Genomic DNA, 13,418 nt, shown 5'->3' with positions numbered 1-13,418 from the left:
TTGAGAACTTTAGATTCCACAGAATCCAGGATATCCGTTTGTTATGATGCAAGCTCTCACCTCAGTGATGAGATGGCAGCACCACAAATTGATCTGCATTCTGTGGAGTATAAAGCTCTCAACACTATCAGCATATCATGTGATGAGGCTGAAACAAATGGCCAGTTACGTTCACATGGCAGGAGTGGCTCCTCTAATTTCTGCAGCCTTTAAAAAGAACAGAGGGTCTTGGAACACTGATGTGACAGAGAGTAACACCACCTTCAAAGTAGAACAATAGTTGCACACAAACAAGGGAATGACTGAACAGGAAGAGGAAAAAAAACCAGAGGATGGGATGTTGTTCTGCACACAGAGAGTAACATGTCCAACGTCCAGATTTGCTGATTCGCAGTCGAGCTCCCCATGCCAGCTCATCCCTCTGACGATCTTCCATTCCCCCAGTACACACAAGTTCCTCCAGCAACCCCCTCTTGGTTAAACTCAATGTCCACACTTTCCACACACTTCCACTCTTTTGTTCCTCTTTTCTCCTATTTGTGCAACTGCCCTCTGGAAACTATTCAATCACATTCTCCCCTCCAAGATGTCAAGCAGCCGGTGGTGCACCATCATCTCATGTCATCGTCCATCCTTTCCTCAATATTTTTTCTCTCCCCTTACTCTTCCATGACTTTCGATTTTGCAAACAAATTTTATCTTTATCCTTTTGTATTTTTTTTTAACAATAAAACATTCAAATTTTTAAAAAATAAAACTTTTCCTCTCCTCGTGTTTTCTGAGAAATGAAAAATCTTATTGCCTTGCCCTTGTATATTTCTGTTTCATGTGTGCAGATACACTCAAAGACCAAGTTGCTTTACGGGGAACATTTACGGAAACAGAGGCTTGGCATTTCATGGAGCAGGTGAGCTGAAAGAGCTTTTCACATCAATATGATGTTTATGACGTGTTTTGAAAGATGCCAAAGAATTGAACTCGAAATTGTAAAATCTTTGGAATGACAATCTGTCTCCATGTTTTAATATTTTATCTCCTCATTCCAGATGGCTTCTGCTTTTGCATACATGCACAGCCACAACATTGTACATCGAAATATAAAGGTAACCAACTACACCAGAACACATCGTGATATGTTCTATGTAATACTGCAATGAAAACAATTTTTTTTCTGCATCACAACAAAGGAGTGAAGGGGGAGGGAATGGGGGGGGGGGAGTGGAGGGGGCAGGAAAGAACAAAATTAATGTTGTTCGGTAATATCAACAAGATGAGGGGGGAGGTGAGGGTGCTTGTCACATATCGACCATTTTTGTGCTCATTGCACAGTTAGTGAATCCTACAACTTAACGAGAAAGGAAGATAACAAAATTAAATATCTACTCCAGCTCAACTGCAGCCTTTGAAAAATAGATCCATCCATTGTTGGTGTGTGTTTAATTTTGATATCTTTATTCACCATGACATTGTGAAGATGTTGTTGAACATTTTCTCCTTGAAGGCTGTCCGTTTCTCTGTTACTAATTGCCCGATTAGTTTATCCCAATCGATGTGACCTCTCTCCTCGTACTCTCAAAATTTGCCTTCGTAAAGTCGAATAGCCTTATTCTATAATCTCAAACTCATCAACAGAATCCACCTACACACACTATGTTATGGTCACTTGACCAGAAATGCTGTTCTACCTCAACCTTCTCCACCATATTCGAGTTATTACCTAAAGGTCTAACACTCCACTCCTCATGGGATTATCAACAAACCAGATTAAAATGCAATCTTCAACAACAACATCGTGATGGGTTGGATTTGTCAGTCTCAAATACACACAGAACCAACTGCATTAATTCCCTCTTTCATATCACCCCTTTCACTTGATATAATATTGTCCTTTGCCTTGATTGCTGCACCTCCTCAAATTTCTCTTTCCTATCACACCTCTACATCCTGTGGCCATCTCGGCCTGTCCTCCAGCAAAACCAAGTCTCACGTACTGTGACTATTGTTCTTACTCCTTGTTTTCTACTCTTGCTTCAAGCTCCTCCATATTGTATAAACTCCTGACATTGGTAGAGGATGTTTATTTTGTTGTGTTTGTTTTCATGTTTCTCTTCTTGTAATTATTTTTTCTGTCTGCCTTTCACATTCAAATTTGATTCTTTCTTTTTACACATTTTATCATCAAAGGTTTGATGTTTTTTTAATGCATTGATTCCTGTTTATTCTCCAGCTCGTCAATATACTCTGCAGCAGGGGGGTCCTGAAGGTCGTTGACTTTGGCCTTGCTTTATTTTTCACACCCGGTGAAAACATTATTGCCTTTGGTGGCACACCTGGCTACATGGCACCCGAGGTCTCAGAGTTTGAGTACAAAGGTCCCCCAGCCGACGTGTGGGCGCTTGGCATCGTTTTCACAAAATTATTCCTTGGACTTCAATTTAATGGACAGGACATTATTAAAGTGAGTATTGTTTATAATGGTGTCTTGATCATGAATGTGGTGTGAAGGGGATGCTGATGCTGCTGAGGGAGTGTTGATGGTTTGGTTAGTGATGGTTGTGTTGAGTGAAGGTAGATGTTTTATTGTAGTACAGCTGATGGTTTTATGAGTGATGGTTGTGTCGAGGGTGTGTTGAATTGAGGGATTTGTTTTGTTGTGGTATATCTGATGATTTGGTGAGTGATGGGTGTGTTGAGGGTGCATTGAGTTGAGGGATTTGTTTTGTTGTCATTGATATGATGGTTCGCCACATCCTTCACTTTTATTTTTTTGCCACAGCACATTGGCCACCATTTTTTGAACATCTTGTGTTTCTAAACATGCAATAATTCATGTTATTATTGTGGAAAGTTAGATCACAGTCATATTTTCAATTGGTATTATTACCTCACCTACACTTTAGTCAGGTGAGCTTATGCGATTGAGCAGTGTCTGGAGGTGTCAGTCAGTCATTCAGTCAGGGAGTCAGTCAGTGAGACTGTAAATACCTCAGTCGTTATCGCTTGATTGAACCAAACACACGGTTTTGATGAGACCTGGTCACATGCTTCGTGTCTGATGCCGAACAAAGGTGTATTGACTGCATCAAAATCTGTGCTCATTAGGGGTTTTATGGGGGGAGTGGACCCCCCCCCCTCATAAAAGTGTTCGATTGTGATGATTGGTTGGGATTCTATGACAAATACATTTGTTTTGCTTCTTTACAGGTGTCACCTGACACGTATGACTTCATTGTGGTATACAGTCCACCACCCTCTGCGAGTGAAGCTTTGGTGTCCCTTCTGACTGGGATGCTTCTGACAGATCCATCAGAAAGATTCACGATGCAGGTGAGGGTTTGATACAGTTATCAACTGTTTTATTTACATGAACAAGAATGTTCACATGTGCTGGGGTTGCTGACCTGTAAATGGTGGATCAAAATTTTCTTGCTCATGAGTGGAGGTGTTTCCTGATTGTATTTATATTTGATTCCAACACATCCATTGTTTTGCAGGAGATTGTGAACCACACATGGTTCAAGGAAAATCATCCGATGGAAGTGTGAAGGAAACCAGGTAACCTTTTGTTCTCTTCTTAAATCTTCCATTCTTATTATTTCTCTGCATTTTCTCCTGTTAATAATGTTATTATTTATCATCTTTTTCCTCTGCTTTATATTTACGCCTCACATCGAGATACACACATCAATGATGATGTGGTCATTCTTGGGGGGAAATGCCAGGGCCATAGAAAAGGCCTCTTTCCATGGTACGTGTCATGTGGCAAACCATAGGAAAGAAGCAACATTGCATCGCTTGTAGAAAATGCTAAACAATAGAAAAGAAGGGCCATTCCCTTTTGGGGTGATTTATCAATTATCTGCCAGATCACCACTGCTCAGATTTTGTTGACTGTGTTTCATTACAACATTCCTTCAGTCACCCAAAGGGCCATTGTTTCATGTTTTACATCAATTTTGTTTCAAATTGAAAGCTTTTATTGTGACGTTGACCTTCCATGTGAAGTAATATTATGGTAGAGTAAATTTTGGGGGCAATTTGGCCAGAGGGTTGAAAACGTATCAGGAACAAATATACAAGAAAGATGTGGTGCATGGTACGACACTTGTGACATCCACAAAACAAATTTGACCTTAAAAATAATGGTGGTTGAATTCAATAATAAATATGTAAATCCTCTTCAAATTTCAAGTCAATTGGAGGAAAATTAACAATTTTAGAAATTCGGCCGATGTTGTCCTTTAGTCCTCAGAAATAATTGCTGGTTGAATGCATGAATTCAATGACCTATTATGCAAATCCTGGTCAAATTTCTCGTCAACTAGATGAAACTTGATGATTTCAGAAATCTAAGAAAGTTGTTGACCTTTGGCCAATGTTGACCTTTTGACCTCAAAATCAATAGGCTCCTTGCTTATGACCAAAGTCTACCATGTCGTTAAGTTTTGTGAAGATTGTTTTAAAATTGTGACCTGTAGGTGACTGACAAAAAGAAAAATCAAACAAGAAAGACGATACTTGCAAAATCCACCTCCCCTCCCCTCTCCTTCCCCCCCCCCCCCAAACAACTTGCCATGGATACATCAAATTGTCCATTTCATTAAGATTAAAATTGATGTTTTTAGAAGTTTGACATTGAGTGGACCTTCGACCTTTTGATCTCAAATCATTGGTTTCCCAATTCAGTGACCCAATATGCAAATCCTGTTAAACTTTCAAGTCAATCAGATGAAAAATGATGATTTTAGAAATTTGACCTCAAACTCAATAGATTTGTCAGTTGTGACTACCTCTACAACTTGGTAGTTTCATGAAGATTGGTTTAGAATTGTGACGTGCAGGCGATTGACCAACAAAGAGAATAATAATGTCGACCGACCAAATTTACCGGCCAATATAATGCCTGCTTAGATTAAAGTCACATCTTGAATCTTGAGGATATACCAATGGAGCTGTCAGACGGAAATCCTTTGGAAATTAAGCTGATCTCACTGAGGATCCCATTCATGAAAATGGTGGCAAGCAACATGCAATTCAAGAGCCTGCATTAAACCTACCCATAGATCTAAAACCTGAGTGAACCCCACTGCCTTGGTTGTCATCACAAGCTCAGATGGTCCCTGGAAAGCTCAGGAGAAAGCCGAGTCAGAAAAGTCACTCCACCAGTATGTACGACCTGTCAAAATTCTGCCTGCTTTGCAGTCAAAGTGAAATAATCCACTGTATGAAGACATACAGATCAATACCTATTGTCTGGATGATGCAACACAAGATGATGCTGTTTTCTGGGAGGCATTGTCCTCAGAACACTGTCCACCAATGCTACAAGCAAGCAGTGAAGCTATCCATCCATTGGGACCATACTCTGTATAGAGCATCGGTGCTGCTGAAGCAGTCCCCCAAGCCATTGGGCACAATCCAGGATGCGTCGCCACTCCGACGCAGGATACTCGAATGGCTCAATCATCCCAGCAAGCTGGTATTCATTTTGCTGACCTCAGGAGGATGACAGACTGAGTCAACCCCACCTGGTCAACCCCACCCAGACTAAGTCAGCAGGATTTGAACTAAAGACCTTCAGATCCCAAGATCGCCACCCTAAACTTAATTAAGCCAAAACCTGGCATTGTAATCTGAATAACCCTGGTGCTCCGCTCAATGTTAACCCCCATTTGGTACCCAGCACACGATCATGGCCAGAAACTCACACTCCATGTTAATTCTGGAGCTCCATTGCACAGCTAAGTTTGTGGGCGAATTAGGCCATTTTTGCCTTCGGAGCCTCGAAAGGGGCAGGACTACATCTTGGGAAAGCATCTATGCACCAATGGGAATGCTGGGAAACGCCTACCAATCGTTCTGATCAGACTTTGGGCTCCTCTCTCGCCAGATGTCAATAAAACATCAATCCTGGACAATCAGATGGACAGGAATTATATGCTATGCATCATTTTGTACCAACTTTTATATAAGAAAGCATATAATTGCATGTTCATGTCAGTTAAATGTTGATTTGTGTTAAATTGAACACTCACATGCAAGCTTGGTGTTGGCTTAATAGTTAAGGTGACTTGGCTTAAGATCTTTGGGTCTTGAGATTGAGCTCCTGTTGTGCCATTGAAATAACACCAGATGGGTTGACTCAGCCTGTCATCCTTTCAATGTCTGCAAAATGAGGACCAGCTTACTGGGATGATAAGCCATTTGAGTATCCTGCGTCTGAGTGGTGACACATTCAGGATTACACTCCTCAGCCTAATGAAACTGCCTCGGCAACCCTTATGTGGCTGAGGGCGTGAAAGGAATGGTTATGATCATTATTATTATTATTTAAAAGCAAAGACCAGATGGCGTTTTGCTGACGGGACAGCTAAAGGCGGGGGGTTAGATAAATGATGGGGGGGGAGGGGAGAGGGGAGGAGGAGAAATATGGGGGTGGGGGGAGAGTGGAGAGGTGGAGGGGAAAATGAGAGAGGAGGGAGGGGAGTGAGGAGGGGTGGCGGAGTGGAAAACAGTGTGCGGGAAGAGGAAGGCAAGCAGACACGCGGTGGAGCATTAATTACGATTCATACTTTTTCATCAAAATGATTGTGCATCGAATAACAGTGAATATGGAAACAAAATAATGTCTGAAATCCATTTTTCACCTGTCATACTATAAACACCACCCAGACACATCCGGAGACAAACACCACCCGGACACGTCCAGAGACAATCACCGCCCAGACACGTCCAAAGACAAACACTGCCTGGATACATCTGGAGCCAAACTGTCCAGAGACAAACTGCCATCTAGACACGTCGAGAGACGAACACCGCTCTGACACGTCCGGAGACATACACTGTCCAGAAGCGTCTAAAGAGAAACACCGCTGGATGCATCCGGAGACAAACACCGCCCGGATGCGTCTGGATACAAACACAGCCTGGATGCATCCGGAGACAAACACCGCCTGTACGCGTCTAGATACAATCACCGCCCAGACACGTCCAGAGATAAACACTGACCGGACGCGTCTGGATACAATCACCGCCCAGACACGTCTGGAGATAAACACCACCCGGACACATCCGGAGACACACTCCCGTCTGGTTATAAACATCGCCGGGACATGTCCAGAGAAAATTCACATCCGAACACATCTGCAGGTAAGCCCCGCCCGGACATGTCCAGAGACAAGCACCATCCAGACTTAACCATCGTCTGGATATGTCCAGAGACAGAGAGCGAGAGCGAGAGCGAGAGCGAGAGCGAGAGCGAGAGCGAGAGAGAGAGAGAGAGAGAGAGAGAGAGAGAGAGAGAGAGAGAGAGAGAGAGAGAGAGAGGAGAGAGAGAGAGAGACACAGAGAGAGAGAGAGAGATATGTGGGAGGACGGTGCTACACTGAATTGGGAGGGGGAAGAGCAAGGATGGGACAAAGAGAAAGAGAGGGGTGGGGGTCGGGGAGTTAGCAGAGCGAATATGTTATGCTTTATGAACACACACACACACACACACACACACACACACACACACACACACACACACACACACACACACACACACACACACACACACACACACACACACACACACACACACACACACACACACACACACACACACACACACACACACACACTAGTACTTGGCTGATATCAGCAATGTTTCGGGAATCAGCAGCTTGGAGTCAGTGTGATTCAGACCCCAGCGAAGTTACCTCGGATACGCCTTAAGACCCCAAAGAGCGAGGTGGCTGAGGATGCTCCTGATAAAGGATATAATTTTAAAAGTCTGTTAGTTATCTACGAAAGGGGTGTTTTAATTAACCCAAACACCCAATTTTCACTCATGCACTTCCTTGGAGTTCCCTTCGTATGCATGCAAAGTTTCAGGCTGCTAGGTTTCATCGTCTTGGAATTATGGAGGAAACGCACTGACACATACACACGCACACACTGACACTGCCATTTATGAGTCCACAAGATGAAAAAAGGCAGAAGGACAATGAGATAGAAGTGAACAAAGATGACAAAAAACAAGGAATAACAAAAATCCAGAGCAGCAGAAACTCCACAACATTAAGAAGCAAGACATGAAGTGAACACAGCAGCAATGACTACTTCCAGAGCAACTGACCCTGCAATCTCCCAGTCATTGTGTTGCACTTCAGTCAGTTGTCCAAACTATCTGGTTCAGGAGGACACAGTTCAAGCCGATGAAACCTTTGTCGCTCCTGTGTGAAGCGGGGCCATCGCCGTAAAATACAAAACACACAGGAAATGGCGCTTTGTGTTGAGGCACGGCGGTGATGGTCATGTTTAACCCTCGACCAGTCAAAGATCCCCGGGGGGTTAAGCACATGCTAAAGGCACAGTCACACCTTGACGTTTTAGCCAGCAATGGCAACGTATTAAAATGTATGTAAAACGCTGGCTTACGTTGAACTTTTGATGTTTTTTTTTTAAAGATTCGGACGTATTCATAAAGACTTGGTCTTATGCTTAACGTATTAGTAATGGACACAGAACATTTCGTTGTGTTATAGATAACTTATACCAATGAATGCTGAACCTGTTGTTGGCCTTCACAACCTATGCCCAACGATAGTCTAACTTAGGCATAGCACGCTGCACGCATCGCCGACAATGACGTGGCGTAGGTTATGAAAAGGCTGCCGCACAACGATTCAAATCATAACCTCCGCAGAAATGGAAGTGTCAACATCGCAGTCACACCTTGGCGATCTTGCCAGCGTATGCCGACCTCTGAAAAATGCGTCTAAAACGTTGGCGTACGTCGAATACGGTATGGGTAAGTTTGATATGCATGAATAGAACGCTAAAGTACGCTGTCATACGTTGTATTAAGTGGAGTAAGTCTTGTAATTTTAAACATGTTGAAAATTTTACGACGTACTTGCCGTATGACACGCACTCCGCATGCGATGGGAATAAGTTGTATGCACGATATGCGATCGTTGACACACAGACACATTACTTGTAAGGTGCTCATAAGTCGACACACGTCAAAGGTAATCGTTCGCGTCAGTGATCCAGACTCCCGGATTTTTTTTTTCTTCGGTATGACGGTGTTCAGTGTACAGTGCGGTTATGATTTAAATCGTTGAGCGGCAGCCTATTAATTATATTATATTATAACCGCACTAGAAATCGAAGTGTCAAAATCACCATCATACCGAAGGAAGGAAGAAAAAAAAAACCTAAAAAAAAAAAACCAGGGAGTCTGGAACACTGGCGCTAACCATTACCTTGATGTCTTTCGACTTATGAGCACCTTACAAGTAATGTGTGTCGACGTGTGTCACCGATCACGTAACGTGAGTACAACACGTTACTCATAGGTTAGAAATAAGTTTTGGGTACGCTAAACATTACCTCGACGTGTTTCGACTTGTGAGTAACTCACAAGTAACGTGTGTCGACGTGTGTCAATGATCGCGTGACGTGCTTACAACTAATGGTCAGCGTTATGCGGAACGTGTGAGTCTTACGCTGGCATAAGTCTTAAAATTTCAAGCATGGAAAATTTGAGGACAACCGAAAAGTACAACATTTAAAGCCAGCGTACAACGACGTGTGGCAGTGTTTTTCAGCGTGCTCTTAATGTTATCAAAACTTACCCATAACGTATTCGACGTGTACCAGCGTTTTAGACAAATTTTCCAAAAATTGGCATAAGCTGGCTAAAACGTCAAGGTGTGACTGGGCCTTAAGGTAAGCCTTGGTGTTATTTTCTGTCTCACACCTGTCTCTCTCTTTCTCTTTCCTCCTGATCCTCTCTGCCCATCCCCTTCCCTCTCTCTCTCTCCCCCTCCCCCACCCTCTCTGTACCCCGCTCTCTCCGTCCCTCTATCACCCCATTCTCCCCCCTCCCGCTCTCCCTCCCCCATCTCTCTGTCCCCTCTCCAGTATTCCCCTCAGCGAAGCGACGGGTGGTATTTGCTAGTGTATATATGTATATATATATATATATATATATATATATATATATATATATATATATATATATATATATATATATATATATATATATATATATTTTTTTTCTGTTAACGTCTGTCTGCGTGTAATTTGATGCATCTCCTCCAAAACTGCCAGACAGATTGTCGCCACTTTCGGCATGCGGGTGCTCTGTGGTGTAATGAACAGTATGGGCTATGTGAGATCGTGCCAGACGGACAGGTTTGGGAATTTTGGGCGATTTTCTAATTTTTACATTCGTTTGCATGGCGACGTGTGACGTCACCGCTGAGAGGCCAAATTCCGTCATGACATCATCGGTCATTCGCTGACATCATTACGTCTGTCGTCGACAGACCGTCACCACCGAGAGGCGTAATGCCACTCCTCGAAAACAGCGTCTGCAATGTAAAACCCTCTTCTGCACATGCTGACTACCTCAGAAGGTGAATTTGACACAAAAAATGTAACAAGAAACATTGTATTTAAAGTAAAGATTTATTTAAAAAAAAATATTTCTGTTAACGTCTGCGTGTATTTTGACATTTCTCCTCCGAAACCACTGGCAGGAATGTGCTCATTTCCCATATACTGGGGTTTCTTAATGTGACGAAGACGATGCACTAAATGTCTAAGCTGGAATTGGATGACAACGTGGCTTCAACAAGATTTTCAACCCATCGACGGCCGCATTTATTCCCGTTCGGTCACCATCGCTGAACTGCTGTCCGGTAAGTGCTGCCGTCTATCCAAAAAATATGAACTCGAGTAAGGGAGTACTCATTGCATCAAACACTGAACATAAACACAACTGATAATAAATGGTATAGCTCAGAACATCAGCAATGGTTGTCCGCCCCTCTTGTCTCATGCCTCCTTGCTGTGAGTTGTGTATTAGCTCTCATACGAGCCTCGACCAAGGTATACAAAAAAAAAAAAAAAAAAAAAAAAATGGTTGTCATGTTTTAAAAATCAGCGTGGAAGGAGGGGAACGATGAGCGCCAGAACTCTGCCAACATGATGTACCCCAATTGGCTCTTTCCCGGACTGAACACGCCCTCTAAGACTGTCACTTTGTGTCTGAAATCCAACGTACATATTAAAAACACCCAAAAATAAGTTGCAATAGGCCTATGTCCAGATAGCATCAAAGGCTATAATCTGAAGGTAGGGAGAACCAGGGAACAGGTATGAGGTCATCCCTTCATTGCCCAGATTCTCTTCTTTTCTTTGTTCTTTGAAAGCGGTGTCCAACAATAGATTCTGTACCTTGAATGTGTGCGTGTTAACTGTTCAAATTAAAGAGCTGTTCGATTGTCGGATGCACCCAAACAACTGCCGTTCATTACATTGTCAATATCAACCGCCATCGTTACCTGTGTTGTGTTTTGCGTGTGTGGTCTTCAAATTAAAGCGTCCAGCGGTGTTCAATTGTCGGATGTGCGCCAAAAAGTGCCGTTCATTGAAATTTGCCTTCTGATTCTCAGTCACCCTCCACTGCTGCTGTTCAGTCTTGGGCTAGGCCTATATCATGTTAAACTTGCCCCATCAGACGCCAACCTTCCAGTTACACTGCAGAGGATGCAATTTCCAGTCAGACTCGCATACTCAATGACCACAAACAAATCCCAGGGCCAAACATTTGACAAACTCAGAATATATCTCCCAGCCCCTGTGTTCTCCCATGGCCAACTATATGTTGCATTTTTACGTGCAACATATATTACTATATATCTTACTTATATATATCTATCAAAGTGGACAATAATTCCTCACAAGGACTATTCAGCAACAAGATACTCACCCAAAATGTCATCTACAGGGAGGTCCTTTAGAAAACTAAGGACAGGTAACCATAGTTCATCACATCCCTAATGACACCCTCCCCAGCCTCCCATAACATCAACTATTATGCATCATCCCCTTTTGCCACCCATTGAACTCTGTGCGGAGCACGGGTATATGCTAGTGTATATATATATATATATATATATATATATATATATATATATATATATATATATATATATATATATATATATATATATATATATATATTTATGGATGTGGAGAAGGATAGAGAGTGCTGTACTGTATTCGGAGGGGGTGGAGGTGGAGTGAGGATGGGACAAAGAGAGAAAGAGAGTGGTGGTGGGGGGGGGGGTAGCGTTACCAGAGAGAAAATGTTATGTTTTGTGAACGACCACACACGCACACGCACACGCACTTGGCCGATATCGTCAATTTTACCTTAATTGGCACATTGGAGTCAGTGTAATTTCCGAGTATAGTACGTACTGTATACAACCCAAAACTTTGTGTTGCTTTCACCCTTGTTTTGAGGGAATTTCAATGAATGATAAAAATACACAATGTTGCATTTTTAACGTTTCAAGATGTGCATAAATATTATTATTTATAAACAGCTGCCAATCGTCATGTGATGGCAAACATGGCAAGTTAGAGGTGACACATACAAAATCCATCCTCCACACACCTCACACAAACAAACCAAAAACTTCTCCCTTATCTACGGCACCAAGTCTATCCCCTGCACCCTACACTCTCAAACCCTCACCCACACTACACACTCGTCACCACTTACAAAATTAAGGTTGATGGGAATCAAAACTGGGTTAATTATTTATTAGACGTGATCGGAAGTGATACGACGTGTGGAATCCCAGAGGATGGTGTCGTGCCTTTTGGTTTGTGAAAGCTCATGACATCACACAGCCAATTAACTGGAGGGATACATTGCAGATCAGCTGCAGATCGTTCCATTTCCAATCAGTTTGCAGAGCGCTCGCCAAGTGGCTTAAGCAATCAAGCAAGCACCTCAACGAAATGCTGGCTGCTTGGTAACTTAAAAGACCCTGGGTGGGTTCCATTTTCAACAGAAAGGGCACTTGGTAGCGTGCATAACTCCGTCACGCAATGCCTGATCCACAAGAACATATCGGGCCCAATACGTTTTTGAAATATCATGCTATATATCGTGTTTGGCTCAATCTCTCAATGGTTAAGAATAATTAAAAAAATTAAATAATTCTCGTATCCAGATCCGGATTTGGATCTTCACCAAAATCGAATCACTTCGTCATGGTCACACACCCAACCTGTCCAGCAAGCTTCATCTGAATCTGACCACAACTTTGTGAGGCAAGGTTTTCTGGCCGGATGCCCTTTCGTTGCCTCTTACAACATGCAGGGATATGGTGCACCTATTCTAACCGGGGTACACCAGGACCAGTACACCGGTACTCATTTTTGGCGACCTCAGAAGGATGACAGGCTGAGTCGACCCAACATGGTGTTAATTCAGCAGCCAACAGGACTTGAACTCAGGACCCTAGGATCCCAAGCCAGCCACCCCAACCACCAAGCCAACACCAGGCTTGGGGGGGGAGGGGAATGGGGATGAAATGGGGGGATCACCAGGGTGTTAAAAAACT

The 13,418-nt window shown here is 42.9% G+C and overlaps 1 protein-coding gene and 1 long non-coding RNA gene across 5 annotated transcripts in view; one reads left to right on the top strand and one right to left on the bottom strand.

Moving 5' to 3' along the window:
- LOC147023455 (uncharacterized) overlaps positions 1 to 13,418 on the bottom strand; it is a 40,209-nt gene that overhangs the window by 1,990 nt on the left and 24,801 nt on the right. The window lies entirely within an intron of this gene.
- The window catches only part of LOC147023456 (putative serine/threonine-protein kinase MARK-C), a 51,263-nt gene that overhangs the window by 28,132 nt on the left and 9,713 nt on the right, over positions 1 to 13,418 (top strand). Inside the window, exons 13-19 of one of the 4 annotated variants that reach the window (XR_015060196.1) lie at positions 837 to 907; positions 1,047 to 1,103; positions 2,228 to 2,458; positions 3,205 to 3,327; positions 3,495 to 3,555; positions 10,320 to 10,409; positions 10,533 to 11,937. Coding sequence is in view for 3 of the 4 variants with exons in the window: in XM_085888869.1 (XP_085744995.1) it covers positions 837 to 907; positions 1,047 to 1,103; positions 2,228 to 2,458; positions 3,205 to 3,327; positions 3,495 to 3,545 (533 nt within the window). In the remaining variant the exon portion in view is untranslated. Of the gene's footprint in view, positions 1 to 836; positions 908 to 1,046; positions 1,104 to 2,227; positions 2,459 to 3,204; positions 3,328 to 3,494; positions 6,413 to 10,319; positions 11,938 to 13,418 lie in introns of those variants that run through there. The other 3 variants (XM_085888869.1, XM_085888871.1, XM_085888868.1) reach the window with 3 other exon arrangements.

The sequence above is a fragment of the Eptatretus burgeri genome, chromosome 7 (assembly GCF_056783735.1).
Source record: "Eptatretus burgeri isolate ZD-2024b chromosome 7, Ebu_testis_v1, whole genome shotgun sequence".
Classification (NCBI taxonomy): domain Eukaryota; kingdom Metazoa; phylum Chordata; class Myxini; order Myxiniformes; family Myxinidae; genus Eptatretus; species Eptatretus burgeri.
Note: the sequence above shows the minus strand (reverse complement) of the source record. Positions and strands in the feature narration are given on the sequence as shown.